At 37.1% G+C, this 20,821-nt stretch overlaps 1 protein-coding gene across 16 annotated transcripts in view; it reads right to left on the reverse strand.

Annotated features, from left to right (window-relative positions):
- Window positions 1–20,821, reverse strand: part of scrib (scribble planar cell polarity protein) — a 137,146-nt gene that overhangs the window by 75,849 nt on the left and 40,476 nt on the right. For all 16 annotated transcript variants that reach the window (XM_049482947.1, XM_049482949.1, XM_022678051.2 and 13 more), the window contains 4 exons: window positions 7,125–7,242; window positions 3,289–3,367; window positions 1,080–1,169; window positions 73–129 (listed from right to left, as the gene is read on the reverse strand). In XM_049482947.1, coding sequence (XP_049338904.1) covers window positions 73–129; window positions 1,080–1,169; window positions 3,289–3,367; window positions 7,125–7,242 — 344 coding nt within the window. The remainder of the gene's footprint in view (window positions 1–72; window positions 130–1,079; window positions 1,170–3,288; window positions 3,368–7,124; window positions 7,243–20,821) is intronic.

Raw genomic sequence — 20,821 nt, forward strand, 5'->3', positions numbered from 1 at the left:
CACACACACACACAGTCTAAACATGTAAAAACAATCTCTAATTAGTGTTTGGACTAAACACACGTCACTTACGTGGGTAAAGACTTCAGCAGATTCTCCCTCAGCTCCAGAGTTACCAGGTTAGCCAAGCTGAAGTGATTCAAAGACAACAAATTAGTGAAAGAGGAAAAAAAAAACTGAGTGAAGAATGAAGAGAGAAGGGAGGCAGTCAGATGGTGGGGAATTACAGGCCAATCGAAACCAAGGTATTCTAATGCTGACTATTGTATGGTACAAAAAAAAAAAAACATATTTTTGTGTTCTAATGAATTAAATAATACAATATCTGCAAGATGTGCTGCTATTGACAATTTATTTTATTAAAACTAGACTAGACTAAACTGTTGTTATTTTTTGTCAGCAAAAACTAGACTAAAACTAATAACCAAAAAAACTTAAATGTGACTAAAAGTAGTATACATTTTAGTTAAAAGCCTAAGACTAAAACTAAATCAAAATCACATGTCAAAATTAACACTGCTGTTAATTATCACTTTAGTCTATTTGTGTCATTAAATCAGATATGAAATAATATAATTCAGACTGACCCACTTCCCTGACCATTTAACTCTAGAGTGCGTATGTGTTTAGTGTGGCAAACAAAACAAAAAAAATAAAAAAACAGACTTTAAACAAAAGATTGGTTTAAAATCATTATTTTTTTAGCATATTAACTATGAAATACTTTTAACTATCATTCTTTGGACTGGGTGTTGTTGCTGCTTCACACAATGTTATAACAAGGCTCTTAACTAAGGCTCCCCACTGCAACAGTTGAGAATCATTCCTGTTAATTGTGTCTAAAGAATGCTTAAGTTTGCTCTGTTACAATAAAACTAGGGTTAGGAAATAAAAATGGATTTTAAAGCTGGAACTCAATCTATTTAAAAAATGTCTACATTGAATCAGAAAATGTAAAAACTGCTGAAACTTGTGGACAGAATTGTTTTTTAAATATTCTTTAGGAAGCAGTTGGTAAAATAGATTTTGATTGTGTTTAAAATATATTGTTCATTTTGTAGGAATAATTTGTTACTCACTTTCCTATGTCGTTTGGTAGTGACTGTAGTGACACATCATTGAGTGCAAGGTGGGCTAGTGCTCTAAGCTGCGTAAAGCCATCAGGCAATCTGAAAGAAAGAAAAAAGGAAGAATGAGAAACTTCAATAAATTTTAACACATTATTCTTTGGGTGGTGTTGTTTTTTTTTTTTTTTAGATTCTTCAGTAATGTGCTGGAAACACTAAGCGTCCAACAGTCTGTAGACAATCCTTCTTACTAATTAAAAAAACTCAGCTGCTTTAAAGTGCACAGACCCAGATTTCCAAATAAAACACATCGCTTGTTTAATCTCAATTAAAAAGAACTGGCAATAGAATGAGGTGCTCTGGAAGAGACACAAACGAGCACATGAGCCAGATCCGGGGGGTGAGTGGGGTGGGTATAAAGATATTTTGGAATGATGGCCTGTCTGAAGCAATCCAATACACCTGAGATGTGTTGGAGTGGTGCTTATGATCCAGAAGGAATCATCTAATGCAAGATGGACAGTATACATTATTCCAAAATCTTGTTAACTGCCTGTGACCGGTAAATTGTGTGCAAATAATGATTAATATGCACACCACACAGCTTACAGTAGGGCTGCACAAAATATGAAAAAAAAAAAAGATATTACAAGACTCTTTTATTTTGTACTACATGTTGCGATTTTGAATAATTAATAAGAGTCAAAGATCCAACATTTCACAAAATTAATAATGAGGAAAAGTATATATAAAGTGATATTGGGGGAGATAAAATCATAAAATCTTTCTTTTGTATGAAGAAGCATAAATGTCGCACCTCTGAATATATTCTACTGCAGAAGCCATAGTCACATGTGCGATAGACAGCTACATATAAAGGAATCTGATTTTAGTCTGACTAACTGGAGATGCATTACTGATTAACTGTAAATGCATGAGGTTAAAATCTTATCAGGATACAATCCAGATACAAGTCATAGTACATGATGTGTTGTTAACAGGATCTCTGATGAATAAGTGCACACGTTCCTTAAGGAGGAGAATCTGAATAGCTAAAAACAAGGTCATGATACTTGGGGAAAAAACTGACATTTAGTTTTTTTTTGTTTGTTTTTTTGCAATTTTGCAATATGCAGCTCTGGAACAAATTAAGAAACCACTTCAGTTTCTGAATCAGTTTCTCAGATTTTGCTATTTATAGGTATATGTTTCAGTAAAATGAACATTGTTGTTTTATTCTATAAACTACCGACAACATTTCTCCCAAATTCCGAATAAAAATATTGTTATTAGGAGCATTTATTTGCATAAAATCAGAAATGGCTGAAATAACAAATAAAGAGGCAGAGCTTTCAGACCTCAAATAATGCAAAGAAAACAAGTTCATATTCATAAAATTTTAAGAGTTCAGAAATCAATATTTGTTGAACACTTGTTTAATCACAGTTTTCATGCATCTTGGCATGCTCTCCTCCACCAGTCTTACGCACTGCTTTTGGATAACTTGATGCCTTTACTCCTGGTGCAAAAATTCAATTAGTTCAGTTTGGTTTGATGGTTTGTGGTCATCCATCTTCCTCTTGATTATATTCCAGAGGTTTTCTATTTAAGAAACTTCTTTTAAAGAAACTCATCATTTTTAAATTTAATTTTTTTACTCAATATGTGTACCCAATATTGGAGTATGCTAAGTAAGCGTGCCACGTAAAATGAAATTAGATTATTATTTTTTTTAAGTTGCAACATTTACTAAAATGTGCCCTAAATCACTTGTGATGTGACTCTTGCGCATGTCCACATTGTCATGCCAATGCTAAACTCATATATTGTGCAGCTCACTTAAAACTATATTTGATTCAATAATCACAGTGCGTAGCCTTTTTTTTTTGACTTGTTTAAAGTGAAATAAATTACATCAAATGCACAAATTTGCACATTTAATTTAGAGCAGAACTATAGATTATATTAGGTTTAAATTGTATTTAAAATAACCAATACAATACAACTCTATCCATGTAAGGGTTAAAATTCTCTCAAATATTAACTCAAAAATGAAATCTAATTCCAGTGTACCCTTAAATACCCTCAGTCTTCATACAGAAAACTGCTACAGTTTTAATATCTTTTCCAGCTATTCCAACCCTCATCCTCTTCCCATATGTCTGACATTTATACTGACCCGACAGTGTGGTGGAACCTGGGGTTCTACAGACTCACTAACCTGGAGAGGGGGTTTCCACTGAAGTCTGCAATCTCCAGCGCCTTACAGAACTTAATGCTCTCTGGGATTTCAGGAATGTCTGTGAGAGAGAGAAAGAGAAAGAAAAAGAATAAGAAAAATGGGGTGCAAAGTCAGCAATCTTCACACAAAGGGGTGTCGCAGCTAAGAGAACACACTCAGGTTCACTGTAATGGCTACCAGATGTGCAGCTCCTCAACTTTCACAGAAAGAAATGACTTAACGACTTTAATTACAAAATAAATGATGCAATCAATTCCAACATACAAATGTAAAGCATAAAAGCAGACAATCCAAATGCTTAAAAACAAACACTCATTAATCATCTCATTTAGTAGAGCCCCATGAAATTTGTTAATTTTTACACCAACCACGGTATTTATTGAAATACAATTTTATTGACAAATGTAATTAAAGATTCATCGAATTGTAGAATAGTAACAGGCAGCTGCTCAGTCTGCAGGTTTTTTACTTTACCTTGCTCATTAAGATTAAGGAATTACTACTCTTAAATTAAAAAGCAGATGTATTCACAATTTAAATAAATGTTGAATGAAAGCGTGATCAGTCCTAACTGGTCCACAAGAGAAATGTTCATCTGAAATGATATAACATTTTTCTTTCCAATTTACAGTATTTTTCGCACTATAAGGCGCGATGAACGTCTATTGAACGTCTATTTTCTGGTCTATTTTTATACATAAGGTGAACAGGATTATAAGGCGCATTATACTACACTAGTTAGAAACAGGTGTGTCGCAATGTTTTCTTCAGCAGGTCTCGACTGCTTTAAAACATTTTCTTTTATAGTTGAGCACTGGATGTTCATCTACACAGTTTCCTCTCCTGAAAACTGTTTATATTATATTTCAGTTTATTTACAGTAAGCTTAGATTTCCAGATTTCCACTAAGGCTGTGTGCAGCAGCATTAGCATTAGCAGCTAACCGTTAGCGCTAGATATACTCACCTCTGAACAACGAAAGAGTTAGTGCTTTAGCAGAGCTAGCTGGGGTTAGCAACAGGCTACAGGTGGATAACATTCACCTCTGAACGGTGAGTAAGAGCTAGCATTAACAGCTAGCACTTAGTGTGTCTCAGTGCTGGAGAACTAAACTGAAACTCCTGTATAACTCTGCACTTCAACAGAATGGCTTTACTTGCCATTTTCACTCACAATTTTTAGGAAAATTAAAGGACTTTAAGTGTGCCTTATAGTGCAAAAAATACGGTAACCAACTAAAATAATCATTGATTATGCAAACTTTGCAAAATGTTTTCTAATGTTAAATTCAGTAAATAAAAAAACGGTGTGCTCAAAAATTAGGAAAAAAGCATCTTATCGTCTTCTCAAGTATACAATATTGGCTGATAGTAGGCCTGTCACAATGATTACAATTTCAACTTATCGTCCAACATATAAACATAACTTAAAGCTTTTTTTGCTGACTTCCGTACTGGCCATTGTTTTAATTAAAGGAGATATTACCATTAATGAGTTAGTATGTAACTTGATTAAAAAACAGGGGTTATGTTTTATTTATATTATTTATTTAGGACATTTAAACATTTGTAACCGATCTCTGAGCTACATTTAAATTTACATTATCAGTAAAGTATATGGTGTTAAAATAAAGAGTAATATTGTTCTTCACAATAAAATACAGCCCAGTATCCAATCATCCAAAAATAAATGACTGTAACAGACTCAGCTGCTGATAACAAACTAACCTTCTAAAATACAGAAATAAATGAAACTAACTGCAAAGACCAAAACAATGATTTCAGATAGCATCTGATTAAATGACTCATAGCAGTCAGTCTCTGTAGAACACAGAATAAACAGCAAGCAGCTGACCTTATCCGGGTGTGTTTGTGTGTATGTGTACACACATGCAGGTACACCCTTTATCCAAGAGCTGCAGCAGCAGCACACAACAAAGACACACCAAGGACAACTGCTACTGCCACCCTTTCTCAGCTGAGTAGCAGAATCCTATATCTTCACACTACATATCTGATACTTACTGAGTAAAAGAAGAATGTACAAATTTAAAACAGTTAGTTATATATGTGCAACCTAAAGTACAGTGAGGACCCATCGGAGACAGAGACAATTTTAAACACTAATTTGAGTTTGGCTACTAGATCATTCTGAATATTCAAATATATTTTGCTGAATATATAAATATACATATTTTGCGCACTATAAGGCACACTGGATTATAAAGCCCACAATCAATGAACGTCTATTTTCTGGTCTATTTTCATATACAACTGGCACAGGATTATGAAGCGCATTATGCAACACTAGTAAGGAACAGGGGTGTTGCCACTGTTTCATTTTAATTCAGCTGGTCTCTCAGCAGCAAGACCGGTAAAGCTAAGCTAAGGTAAGTAAACAAAACTGTAATTCATAAAAAAATAAAAAGGAAAAAAAAAACTCCTAAAAACTGTTTATTTGGGTGACTGAAGCGCTTCTATTTATCTACAGTAAGCTTAGATTTAAAGACTTCCTCTAAGGCTATCTGCGGTTAGCGGCTAATTCCACCCAACAGCACTACATTGAAGAATCCTAAGTGTTCTGACAACCCACAGCAAAATTAGCTAGCAATGCTAGTTGGGGTTAGCAGCAGGCTACAGGCCAATATTACTCACCTCTTAGCGGCAAAAGAGCTAGCGCTCAGCGCGATTACCGGCTAATGCTAATGCTGCTCCGGCAGTGCTAGACGGGGTTAGCAGCAGGCTATTGCCCAATAATACTCACATCTGGACAGTGAAAGAGCTAGCACATAGTGCGGTTAGTGGCTAATGCTAATACTGCTCCAGTCTGGAGTTTTGGTGCTGGAGAACTAAACTGAAACTCCTTTATAATGCTGCATCTTAGCAGAGTGGCTTTACTGTAACCTGACCTGATGATTTTTGGGAAAATTAAAAGATTTTAAGTTTGACTTATAGTGCGAAAAATATGGTAAGTGAAATTGTGATTTTTTTTATTTTTAGGTTTTAGGTGAGTGTGTGTAATTGCACCAATTATTCTTAAAAAGTACGCTTATAACTTTTTGCAGAGTGGAAGAATCTGTTGATTTAAGCAAGAAATAAGTTGTAAACTAATTTAGTTCAACAGCTCTTCTGTCATTTTGTGTTTCTTTAGTTTAACAATGCATTAATCAATCTATTTGCAATGAAGCTCTTGTATTAGTGCCATTAGCAGCATCATGGATGCTAATGTAAACAGCAAAACCTGTTATAGCCAGGAAAAAGTCTGGGGATCTACCAGACACTCTGTTTTCAGAAAGAATATATGGGGCTTTGCTTGAATAATTGCAGAAGCACATTGATGCCAAGTATTATAATATTTCCCCCTCTGCCAACTCAGTAACAATACTACTGTCGATTTAAAATAAAGAATCTCAAAGACTACTGCTTTAAGTTGGCCAATGAGCAGAGCAGAACTTGTGCGACCCACATCTATACATAGAATATTGTGATGTTTCAGAGGACTATTGCTTTGCCATATGAACATGTAAAAATTCTGTACATTTTAGTTTTTGTTCTGAAAATAAAACAATGCTTTAAAATTAGAAAGAAAAACAAAAGAACTATTTTTTCCTAGTGATCTCAGAACTTCTGCTCCCTACTGTATGTATGTAAACACAGGCTACAGCTCACAGTAACCACCAACACTTAAATAGCCTGAGTCTAAAAGAAAGGGTGTGTAAAGCATATGATTGTGTACACTCAGAATAAAAGCATAAGGGTGAATATAAGGGTGTGAGGGTGTGTGTGTGTGTATAAGAGGTTGTATTTTGGTTGTACCATTTCTGGAGATGTCCAACTCCACCAGCTGCATGAAGTTGGCCACTTCAGCGGGCAGTCTCTGGATCTCATTGTCACTCAGGCCCAGCTTCCGCAGGTTTAGCAGCCTGAAGAAAGGCTAGAAAAGAAAAAAACAAACATGACAGTGAGTTACAGTGAAGCAGTGTTACACAGTTTAAAAAGAAATCAACTGTCTTACAGACTACAAGTGAACAAAGAAAGCACAACATTTAGAGACTTTAATTGAATAACGGCCAACAGGTTAACTAAAGACACATAACAATAATGAGCTGCAGCTGCGTCTGACAGATCAACCACAGAGTTACAAGTTAGGCCTTCAAATATTTGAGAGAATTCCATGAACAAGGCTTTTATGCTCTAATATGAAACAGTTTGAGGCAGAAACTCAGCAACTACACAAAAAATGTCTGAACTCAACAGAACCTCTAGCTTTATTAGATAACTTTACAAGACATAAACAAATACACACAGCTATTTAAGATGTAAAGAGAGTTTACAGTATTTTTCTAGTGTTTTTTATTCTTCCTATCATCATTATCATTGGCCATGTATCATAATTAGTGCTGCAATTTTTTATTTATTTTTTCCCCCCCAATTAGTCACAATTATTTTTATCATGCCCTTTATTTGTGTTTCCTATTGGAAACATAAATATCCAGGGCATGTTTTACTGCATCTTAACATCTAAATTTTAAGGGCCCTAAACAGATTTTTCAGGACACTTCAATAGAGGACATACCCATATAAAAATAATAAGCATATTATAGGAGACATTTACACATGTGTTGTAAATATCAGTGACAATTAGGGGTGGGCAATATTATATCGTATACAATATATCGTGACACAGAAATATCATGATAAAAATCCATATCATGATAATAGGGCTGTTCTGTCTTAAAAGTAGTGTATTATTTACTGTGAAGCTTTAAGTGTATTTTTTGCTGCAATATATATTTTTATGCTGTATTATTTATTTTGCCACATTATGGTTAAACTGTTAAGCTTTTATACTATATTCCTGAAATTAACTAATTATTTCTGTTTTCCTATATCGCCAAGTGTATCGTTATCGCAAAAATACCCTGAAATATCGTGGTTATTTTAGAGCCAAATCGACCACCCCTAGTGGCAATCTTAGATATTAGGCTAGTTTAAGCTTTCGACGGGTGGGTTTTAGACAGACTTTGGGCAGGATTTTTCGCTGAACCTGGCAACCCAGGCTGCAGCTTACGGTAACATGCTGTCTGCTTTTTTTGCTCTATAGACCCAAAGACACCAGAAGGCACTTTATGTGGTATTTTAACACTGAGAATATGTTTAATGAGTATATATAATGAGCTGAGTTAAAATGGCTGTTGTCTTGTCCTTTATCTGGTGTGTTTACTTCTCTGGAGATGACTAGAGCGAGCCACCTTTGTGAGCCCATTACCCCTCCCATATGGTGCAGTCTGCTCAATTACACATTAATGACACATCGACAATTGTTATAGTTGCCGTTTATAGCTGGTTTGATTATGTTGACTAATTGTTGCAGCCCTAATCGTAATAATGGTGTAATGTGATTCCAATCCCTGGTATGCTAAATTTTACAGTCATAAGTCGATGATGTCATTGTCACAAGTCGATAACGTAAGTGATTGTATTGCTGATATCAATGTTTTTTGATATTGTGCTGAGGTGCCTAAACTTCAGAATATCCATCTAATCAGCCTGCAGCAGTTTAACCCCACCCATTTACTGTAACTAGGCCTGTCACAATAATTGCAATATCGATTTATCATATGATAAATAAACCTGACCTCAATTATTTTTGACAATCGTGATTTCGCCTATTGTGTTTGTTTGTTTGTTTGTTCACAAATAACAGTAAACAGTATTTTAGCCAGTCATGCTTCAATAACTGACTGCAGACTAGGGCTGTGAATCTTTGGAAATGCCAGAATTTGTTTCAGAATCGATTCTTGGGGTCACGATTCAATTTTTTTCAGATTCTTTTAAATCGGTTGGATTTCATTTTCTTCTTCCTCCATACTTTAGTGGCGCAACAACAAACACCGTAACCACGAAACTACACGCCCCTCTGTAGCCTAATAGGGAGAGTTAGTAAGAGCAGGACAATAGGTGAGCTACGAGACAGTATGAGCTTCGCGGTACAGTTAAAAAGCTCCGCACAACAGTAGCTGAGCTCCGCGGTACAGTTAAAAAGCTCCATGCGACAGTAGCTGCACCTCCCCCCCAAAAAAAGTTTATTTTTTGAAAATGAGACCGATTCTGAATCGTTCAATTTTAAAAACGCGGTTCGAGCTCTTTTTTTTCTGCACCCCTACTGCATACACACAGTGTGGGCTAAAGTAGGTAAAGAAATAAGTATATAATTCCCTAACTAATTATAATGAACGTCTTTTAAAAGTGTATAATTGCTTTTTTATGCTATTCTGTTATCATTATGTCAGTGGCATTTACTGTATTATTCTTAAAATTACAAAAATATCGTATATCGCAATCATTTTTGGGACAATATATCGTCCACAAAAAATTCTTATTGTGTCAGGCCTAACTGTAACTGTATATAAATCCTTAATAATAAAAGAAAATAAAAGATATCTCAGGGTAACCTGCTGAGTAATGTGTGTGCTGGGAGTTCATGTGTGAATTGTGTTTACTTTCATATGCAAATGTGAGTGAATTGGGGAGTTTTTTTTAATTGTAAGGGAGAAGGGGGTGGGGTGTCTGGTACCATTAAGACATGGTACGACCAGAACAGAAGAGCTGCAGAAAGGACATTTGCGTGTAATTGAATGCGAGGCTTAAAATGTATGTGTGTGCATTTGTGCACACGCTGTGTGTGTGTGTATTTGTGTGCGAGCGTGTGTGGGCGCCAAAATATATCAAGAGCCTTCTTGTTGGATGGCCACATTCAGAACATTCCAGCTGATGCAGCTAGTAACGCTCACTCGCTCTCTCTCTCTTACTCTCACTACGCTCCAACAGACCAGCAGTAATCTGTGCACCACTCCGAGAGACTAGTTCATGAGCCTGATACCGTGTGTATGTATACGTGTGTATTATGTGATTCAGAGGAACCCGCTGGATTCACATTTCCTGGGAAACATCATCAAAACACCAAAATCAATTTAAGCGTCACCATCAGGCAATGTCCGGCGATGAATGCTGCTCTTTCAGACAAAAAGATGGGAGAAGATAAACAGAATAATGGAGTGTAAGAGCCCCGAAAAGTGGAGGGGTGGTTACGCAATTAGGACGGCAACAATTAACCAACAAAGCTGACTATCAGTGGACAATGCCAATAATGAAATAAACTCACTAGGCTGCAATGCAGTGGAACTGCATTCTCTGGAGGATCAGCACTCTAAAAATGTTCTTGTGGCGGAATGCAAACAAATCTTAACAGCAATGCTCCAAAAGCCTTTCCCAAACACTGTACAAGAACGCACCTACAAACTGATGCACCAAAACTCATGAAAAAGGAACTAGTATCAGATCTTAAGAAACATTTGTTTGTTTGCTTAAACAATTCTAGCTGAATTTACTGTAGATTTACTGTAGTAAACTCAATAGGAACTCACATTGCGTTGCCTTGCTATGAGCATGCAGGCCAGTGTTTAAACAACCTCACACACAAAACTAAAATACCCTTGTTAACCTCATGTCAGTGTGTTTAACTCTTTGAGAGCTCTAATGGAACTGTTAAGCATGGTGTTGGTAGCAACATCGTGCTCCAGGGTTGTTGTTTTTTTTTATTTTGCATGAGCTAGCTTATTTTAAAGGAGGACTGCCTTCCAATTAGTGCTGGGTGGTATACCGGTTCATACGGTACACAGTAGGGGAATTTAGAACCGGCATGCATTTTTCTCATTCCGCTGCGGAGGGCTGTGTAGAAACATAAAAGCACGCAGGGGCAGCTCCCTAGCTAACGCTAGCCAGTTAGCATAACAAGCTAACACACTGGAGTTGATGGTAGCTCAGTGCTATGGAGCCTAAACACTCGTCCCTCTGTTCATTCTGTCTGAGAACAGCACTTTATCCCACATATGAGCCCAGAAATGATCATTTATTCAGCAAGTGATAAAACTCACTAAAACTCGATAATACGAGGTGAGCAGTAACTAAAGCCCTGTTTAAATGTATTAATACTGTAGCTTGAGGGATAATTTTAATGCACACTTAACTAAATGTATACATTAACTGGAGAACCAAGGGATTTGTGGCTGATTTTAATAGTTTGTTTACATTCTTCAGCTGCTTTTCTGATAATAAAGTCTGATTTCTTCATATATTGTGTAATTTTGTGGGACAAAGTAAAGCCTTAACTAGTCAAAGCCTTAATTTAAAGCCTTAGAGTTTTATATTATATGCACTACTAACAGTAGAGTAAGTCATAGACCTATAATAAAGCCCAGTTGCGCAGAAAGTTAAAAAATAAAATAAAATAATAAAAATACTATGATATACCTTGAAACTGTCAGAACCTTGGAAAATACCATGATATACATTTTTGGTCATCACTACTTGAATACAATGAATCAGCTTAACAGCGTAAAACCATTGTTTGACTCTTTGAAGACAACAGTGCCTTCCAACAAGACAATAGCAACATCAACTTTTTCAATTCCAAACCCCAACTTTATTGAACATATGTAAACTATTTGGTGCTACTTGTTTAAGACATAAACCAAAAATACTAGGTGTGATTGGCTCTTAAGGCACAATCTAAGTCTTGGTTAGCTTTGTTAGTTCTACAGGTTTGGTCAGTTCTACAACTGATTGTGATGGAGCAGAGGGGCAGCAGCTGCTTGGGTTGCCTCGTTATCGTAGCGGCAGGTGACGCGTGTCAAATGTCGCAAAGAAACACGACGCTGGGTAATGAGGACCTACCCAGATGAGGGAGACACACATAAATGCACCACACCACCACAAAAACACACACATGGTTTAAGGACCGATTCCTCATCCTGAGCAACCAGAAAGGCTTCCTTGCATACCGTGTGTATGAAGAGAAGCTCTGGGAGCGTTTTTGCCTGCAGTAGTTGGGGTTTTCCTGTGTTGTTTAGCTTTTAGACATGCTCCTGCATTGCTCAGTATGGCCACTAGTGGATGAACAGTGTCTGCGCTCTCTGAATGAGAAAGACGGTGAGGTCTATTAGGGGTTGAAGCTGTTCAGTGAAGGGCTGATTATACACCAACACACAATGAGCTCCATTCACTACCGCAGCCAAACAAGCCGGGGACCGAGCACGGCCATATCGGCTGCTCTTTCTACACACTTACACTCTCGCACACTCACACAAACTCCATTCTCTTCCTCCTTCCTCCTGAGTCAGTAGCTCAGATCCTTCTAGAAACACAGATCGGATGACTCCCGTAGAACGTCGAGTCATTACCTATCCATTCCGATCACCCTAACCCAATTATTCACATACAACGGCCAGGTTCAATCAGCTTAGCCGCCACTGGCTTTGACTGATCTCATCCTGCTGATAATCACTGCTTTTCCGCTACAGAACGAGCACAGTCACCCAAAACATTTACAGCACTTTAATACACCATCCTGTAACAGATTTAAAAATCAAAATCCCAGATTAACGTACGGCAAAGTGAACTAGGACAACAATGGAAATTTATACAGAGATTATCCTCTGCAGAATTATAGCAATTAAAGATAATACTGAGATCCAAATTCATTTAAGTTATGACAAACCATGTGATTGTTACTGAGCCTAATCTTGTAGCTGTTTATGTAGATACTGGTGGAGCTCCATTCCACCAGAGACTGAAGTAGGGTTAAAATGAATTATTGTTTTGCTATTTGATTAATATATCAATTTTTTTTCTATTAATCATAAAGCAAAATTAGTTTTACCGCATTTCATTTAATAAACCCAACTGTCTTTGTACTGTCTTTGTGAATGCACAATCTACCATTATTAAAAATGTAGAATTAACCCAACAGTTACATTAATTTTATTTTTAGCATTACTTCTACCCTCCTGTTGTATTCCAATTTGACCCATCTTAAAGTTTAATGATCTAGGAAATATGGTTAAAAGTATATTTTTTTCAGTATAAAACTTCTTCTGATTGCCTTAATTAGTGTAATCAACAAAGTATGAAAATGGTTCATCTCACATATTTGCAATCATCCACTGCAAAAAAACAAAAACTAAATTGCAATGTTATGTTTCAATGTTATGTAAAACTTTTTTTTTTATATAAAAACGAGTGAATTCTCCTAATTGAACCACTACCTGTTAGAGGTAAGGAATACCACATTGCACTAAATATTGATAGAATAATTAGTAATGGTGTTAGTAATGAAATATTCACACAGCTTGTTAGGATTTTTTGGGGTTTCAGACTTTCATCTTCATCTTTTTGATAATTAAACATGCACCGGATTTAAAATGACCCTGGAACTCCATTGCAATCCAATAGGAGGGTTAATAACAACAACAGTGTATGTTATGTAAATATCCACTTGGCTACAATTCTCAAACACTTAATGACAAAGGTCAGAGTTAGAAAAAAACTTAAAAAAAAAAAAAGTAAATGCCGCCACATTTAAGGTGGAATGGAAAAAAACATGAGTGCTATATAAATTTACTCTAAATGAGACAGATCTTGTTTAACTACTCTAGCAGGCTCTAGTAACGCTGACTGAAAGAAAAATAGACCTTGTCACTAACGTTAACGCTGACTAAAACCACGGCTAATTTTGAAACTGCAGGTCGAGCTGTCATACTCATGCTAATTTAATGCTAATGCTAATTTGTTCGCCAAACTTGAGTGAGATGTAGGTTTACTAAGAACGAGGCATCTTGTTTAACTACTCTAGCAGGCTCTCTTTAGCAGAAAAAAACAAAACTTACTACCAACTTAATGTGAATCTCCTTCACCCATGGCTCCAACATGCATCTAGCTTAATAGTGCTTTACTGCAATGGCCCTGGATGGCTTACTGTACAGAAACTGTACTTTCTGTGTATAATAACATAAACCCAACTAATTAGATTATTAAATTATATGCTAACTATTTTAGTAATTGATTTTATTTAATTTAACTAATTGACATTCTGCATTGTACATGGTCTGTGTGCACATTTGAACACCTGAAAATTGGGGAGCATCAATGTGAGAATTCTGGGATGATGCCAATATTGGATATTACACATGTACATGCCTGTAAAGGTAATGTTATTGCCAATATACACATTTATAACTTACAGACCAGCATCACTTTGTCCTTCTCTGGAATCCAATAAATAGGCCAGTATTGGTTTGAAATATTGGGCAATGGCCTATGAATTATCTACATATATCAATATAATTCCATCATTGTGCATCCCTGCTGAAAATCACTAATAAGAACAAAACCTTTAGACATATATTATACAAAACAATGTGTCAACTTTATTTCACATCAAAATCGCAACTAATGGGGGAAGAAATGGATTTTGGAATTTCACAGACCTCTAGTAAGACCAGAGGCTACATTAAAAGCCAAACAGAGGTTAACGGAGCTCCACAAAAAACAGTGTTTATGTGTTTAAGGGCAAATGCAAAGTGTGCGAGTGCTAGTTTAACAGAGTGTTAATAGGGTCCTTTATATCTGTGTTAAAGTGTGGGAGAAATTTGCCAGCTGGGACATTAGGGGAACTTATTTTGGCAGAGAGTAAAGGTGTGCCTGTACACACTTGCACACTTACACACACCCACACAGGGCCCCCTGTGTGCTAGCAGCACTCGCTCCCCTCTCTGTGGGGCTGTTCAAGGTCATGTCCAGTGGCTGAGTTCAGAACAGCGGGCCTGGTTCAGGTTATGCCTTTGCAGAAGCAGCTTCCCACTGAGCCCACTGAGCTCCACTAAACTACTACTGAGCACCATCAGCTCACTCAGAAAGGTTACAGACGTTTACTTATTTATCATCTTTACTCATTTTAAAGGGCAACAAGACAACTGCAAGACATTAAAATAGGAAGAGAGGAAGCAAGAGAATGCGCAGAGAGAGGGAGGGGGGTTGAGTGCAAAGTCAGCAGGAACTACGAGCAGGGGTATCATGACTAATAGACAGGCCTTTTTAGCTTTGCTCTTAATGGCCATCAGATGGCTATAGCAGGGAATGGAGGAAACAACTTTGTAGCGAGTTTTTGTGGACGGGTGGATGGATGGATGGATGTTCATTATAAAGGAGGCTAGAGTAGTTCAATTAAGTTAAAGCTCCCAACCCCCCTCCAGCCAGTTAACAGAGGCTGTAGTGTTGCACTGTCCTGGTCAAGTGATTTCGCTTATTGCATGGCATCCCTCCAGTCAAACTATTACAGAGCCATGTTATCCCTCAACAGGCACACATTAACACTCTCTCTCTTTCTCTCTCACCCCCTCTCTCTTTCTCGCTCTCTCTCTCTGAGTTGCACCATTTATTTATTATTTATAAGCACCTCATGAACATCAAAGTATTTGAACACTGGTTTAATAGGTGGAAGGTGGATCAGATCAATATGTTCTGCAATGTTATCTTATATTCCTTGTGACGTTTGTGGTTTATATTAGGGATGTTCCGATCTCATCCAGTGGAACGGGATCAAGGACAAACCAGGAATATTTTTAAAGTATCAAGATTTGGCGATTTTATTCAAATTCCAGTTTCAAGTATATATATATTTTTAATTATGGTGTTCAAAGCACAATCTGGTGGCCTCCAGGTGCCCTTAACAGACATTACTGCCCAGCAAGCAGCATTGAGAAGAGCTCTCAACAGTTAATATAATTATGGATACATGAGTAACGAACCTGGTCTCGGGCCCAATACAGTGCTAATGAACTAGTACTAATACAACGAGGCCCTGAGACCAACAATGGCTACCTAGTGCACACTGCTACGCTAACGAACAAACAACTTTATGGCCCAAGTCCGAATTATATAAATGTTTTATATAATATATATTAACTCTCAAATTCACAGCACAGGAGATCGCTTAAGCGAGCAAATAAGAGAGAGAGAAAGAGAGAAAGAGAGAAAGAAAGAAAGAAAGAAAGACCTCCCACCCCTGAAATTACCTTCCTGTATTTCCCTGAAAGTGTCATCTGATTTGTGATTCATCTGATGTGATACAGAAGATGCATGATTAAACTGGGGAAATTAATATGTCCATAGATTAAAAAGAATCCCTATTTTTATCTATATATCATTTCTCAATTTCTTTCATGTATGCTTGTTTGGAAGTGTAAAAAAAAAAGAAGAAGAAGCTTTGCATAATGTGACTCACAACAAAACTCAAAATGAACAAACTAACTGTTGCACTGCATTATATTACACTAACAGCTACACTATTGCATAATGCTTCCGATCGCTGATTTTAAGCAGGTAAGTCAGGTTGATGTGTTTTGTCTGGTCTGTGTCTGAACAGGTTGATGCAGTAAATTACACAGCCTCGTGTGTCTCAGGATGTTTTCACACCTTTAGCTAATTTGCTCTGGTCTGAAACAAGTAACACTTTCTAACGTTAAGGAGAGCTTTCTCCTTTTTTCTGTTTTGGTTTGTTTCAGTCTCACCACAGGAAGAAGGTCCTGTGATTTGTTTATGGCTGCAATTATTATCCAGACACTAAACCAGATCAATGCTGTTTGATGCAAATTTGAGGAGCACACCTGATAGTTGGGTTAGATCACGTTCTTGCCACAAACAAACAAACAAAAAAAACAAAAAGAGGGGAATAGAGAAAAACTGTACAGTGTAAATCTCTACTCAGGCAGTGCACCTCAACACCTTTACTGGTAAAATATGAAGTCATCAAGACTAATGTTATCAAGTGATTTATTTTACTTAGCTTTATGTCTCCATTCTGAGCAATTTATAGCTCAGAAATGAAGAAAAAAAAAAACAATCTATCTGATATCTAATCTTATTCTCTGCTGATAACAGTCTAATACTGCCTTTAACCAGCACATCCGACAGGCGGGAACACAGCTACTGTAAAGTTAATGAGAGAGCAGACTTGCATCCATTACTTTCACAGGTCCACACAGGACTAAAATCAGATGTGCTTCCTCATCGATCGTGCTGGTAATTGCAAATGGGTGGTGTGCTGCATTAAATGGACTGCAAAAGCCCAATTCACAACTCAGCAAGTTCTGCTGCTCTCTCGCATTCCTCCACATCACTGAGCGAGTGAGCGAGAGAGAGAGAGAGGGGGAGTGAGAGCAGCACTGTGGGGGAAGGGCAGGGACCACAAATGCTTTTGTTAATATTTTGGGGTGGAGTTTGAGTAGCTTGGCCAATAGCCTTGAGAGAGGGTGCTTTTCAAATGCAACTCAGTTGTTCTATTCTTGTGAATGCTCCTGCTGGCTATCGCATTACTCAGCACTCTATTCCAAGTGGAGATGCTTGCTTCATTATTGGATGTCATTACGGAACAAAACAAACTAAAGCTGTAATTGAGACACCAGAGATTAGGGCTCATACTGACAAACCGGCACAACAATAAGCAACTGAGACGTCAAAAAATTGAGGCCTAAGGGGGGGAAACTACTCCTCAATCATGTCTAAGGCTTAGATATAAGTTCTTTTAGTGCTTGGAGATCAACATTTAAATGTTCGGACAATATTATACCAAAATATGAGCACAACAAAGCTTGAAATAACATGAAAAATTTTATGTAGTTTAACACCTAGATACTATTTTTTTTTCAGCTGGCACATAAAACAATGCAACAATTTCACACAAAAAAACACTACTAAAGGACATGATCGATTCATTGTTAAACACAAACCATAATTCTCTCCTTCTGAAACCCAACACTGAAGGGTGTGTTAGTGTGGGAGGAAGTGCCTTCCCCTCGTCCTTTCGCAGTAGCAGGGATTACACCAGGAGTTCTTCATATGAATGACCCCCCCCCCCCCCCCCCCACCCCTTTCACTTTCTCCTCCTGACTCCCCCCACTACCCCCTCTCTCCATTCCCTTTTCTTGGCGGGAGGACAAAGCCTAGAAAAAAGCCTGCTGTCAATCACAGAGGAGCCCACTAGGGCCCTCCCACCTGCAGGACCAACTGAGAGAGAACTTTCCTATTGTCCACTGAGAGGAGAAGAAAAAAGGGATGGGGTGGAGGAGGGTAGGAGCTGGCAAAGTAGAAGATAAAGCAATGACAAAAACAGAGGGTACAAAAGGGGGAAAAGATGAGAAATGAGGTCAGGAAGAAAAACGGAGGGGAAAAGCAGTGGGGGAAAAGAGAAAAGAGAAGACAGAAAGGAAAAAGGGTAAAGAGAGAAAAAGAAAAAGAAAAGTTTCAATATTTATGCAATGCAGTAAAAGATATTTCAGATACACAGTCAGAATTGTGCAAAATTAGAATTACAATATTGTGATAGCAAATTACCAAAAACTAGCACAACACAACTGTACCCAAAGTTTTTTTTTTTATAAACCAGGGGAAATACTTGAATACAGGAATAGCTTTGCTACAGTAAGCTATTTTTGATTAATCAACCTGATATTTAAATTAAACATATATTTTTCAAGATCACAAATGTGATCATTCATCACTGGTGTATTTCACTCATTTTCAAATGGTGCGCACCATAGATATGACTAGGGCTGGGTATCGTGTAACATTTTTCAATACGGATACCAATATAATACTTTAAATTCGATACCCAGATACCCAAATGATGCTTCTTCTTCTTAATTGTTGGGATAATTCTTTTCACACAACATGTTTATTTAACAGCAGGCCTGAGTAATCTCATCCTAATACTGTCACCATGTCACTTTATTAGAAACAAAAGCAACAGCATTACTTTTGCTTGGACTATAAATCTTTTTCCCTAAGCACATTGCTGCATGTAGTTTTTTCTTAAAAAAAAAAGGAACATAAAATGCTCAATCTTTCCTAACTGATGGCATTACATGCTATAGAAAAAAAAATAGTTAGATTTTTATAAGTACACCTCCTTCAGTACTCTGTTCCGAGACATTGTGATCAATATTTTTTTGGTATCAAATTTTAATACTCAGCCTAGCTGAGTGCTTCTCCTGCACTCTTTTGGGAAAAAAATAAATAAATCAATAAATTAAACTATAGCATATATGAACTTTGTATACCTGTATAGATGAGTATTTTCTGCATATTTTTCTATAAACGGCCATAGTTTTATTTTACAAATTACAAGTCAATCAACACAAATTAATTTCAATAAATACAGAGCTAATTTGCTATTATTTGTGTAATTGTTGTTGATTCCATTAGGAAAAAAAAATAATTAAAAAAAAAGTAACAGAGAGAAGTGGATGTTGAATCAGCAAGACTTGTACGAAGTGATAAGCTGGCTAAGATTTCAAGAGTGCCAATTCAGGCTCCTTTTAAAGGCTGACGGATGCACAGCTCCGAAGGTAAAGAAAACAAAGCAGCTGTGATTACATTAAGCCATAGTGTAACTACATTACCAACAAGGAAGCTGCTTTCTTAACACAGTTCCTGTGTAAACCAAAAAGCTGAAATCAAGTTAAAACGGCCTCTTAAATATACATAGCACTGTCACTAACACAATGAGCACACAAACATTCATCCAAAAGCAAGACATGTCCTGGCAAGGCAGGTAATTACTGTACTGTAAATAAACATGTCTTCTAAAAGGAACACATTTACACAAAGCTATTTTTTTTCCATGAGTAGATCCACCTTGTGCCGCCAAAACAGCCCTGACCCGCTGAGGCTCATGGACTCAACACAACACACAGACAGTATTTATTCTTTCCAACAGTGTGTGTTACAGGAGCCTGAGGCCTAGGCCTGGCCTTCACCTCTCACACATAAACACACCAATTAACCTTGTACACCAATGACCGACTGAGGTTATTTTCACACCTACTTGCACCAAGGTTCATTTGCAAGGTGCATTTGGTCTGATTAATTTTAGATTAACATTACAGCACAGCGAGCACTTTATATGACCCGATGACCCCATGTGGGCCCATACCGCTGCAGGATGCTCATGCACTAGAGCTGGGCAATATATCAGTATATTAGTATTTTACCATATCGTTACACTTGTTTTTAACTGTTAATCTACACAGATTTCTCTCCTGAAAACTGTTTATTTGTGTAAGTAAAGTGCTTTTGTTTATTTTCAGTAAGATTAGATTTCCAGATTTCGACTAAGACTTGGTGCAGCAGCATTTGCATTAGCGGCTAACAGTAAATGCCGCCCGACAGTGCTACACTGAGGAACACTGTGTGTGCCGGTAAGCCAGAGCGATATCAGCTAGCGGTTCATCCCATGTAGCTTGTTTTAACACAGTCAGACAAAGGGGCAGACAAATTCAATTAAAGAGTATACATTTTAATACCAGTTTTCACAAATCTGCTCAATCACTGCTGATGCACTTGGTCTGTATTTCAAAATATCATGACAATACAAAATATGATGATACTACGCTAAATGTCAGAGCTCTTTGGATTCTACCAATGAGGTGTGGAGCTACTTTAAGCCTGGATAGCGGTGGAAAAAGTGATTCATTTGCAGGGGAAAAACATGCCCCGTCTCAAAATACTGGATCTCAGAAAGCTGCGAGAGAACGGAGGCAAAAGATCACAAACAGATACAGGTCTCATACAATTATAATTGTGAACAATCAAGACACCCAAACCAAATCTAAGCA

The sequence above is a fragment of the Astyanax mexicanus genome, chromosome 8, assembly GCF_023375975.1.
Source record: "Astyanax mexicanus isolate ESR-SI-001 chromosome 8, AstMex3_surface, whole genome shotgun sequence".
Taxonomy (NCBI): Eukaryota; Metazoa; Chordata; class Actinopteri; order Characiformes; family Acestrorhamphidae; genus Astyanax; species Astyanax mexicanus.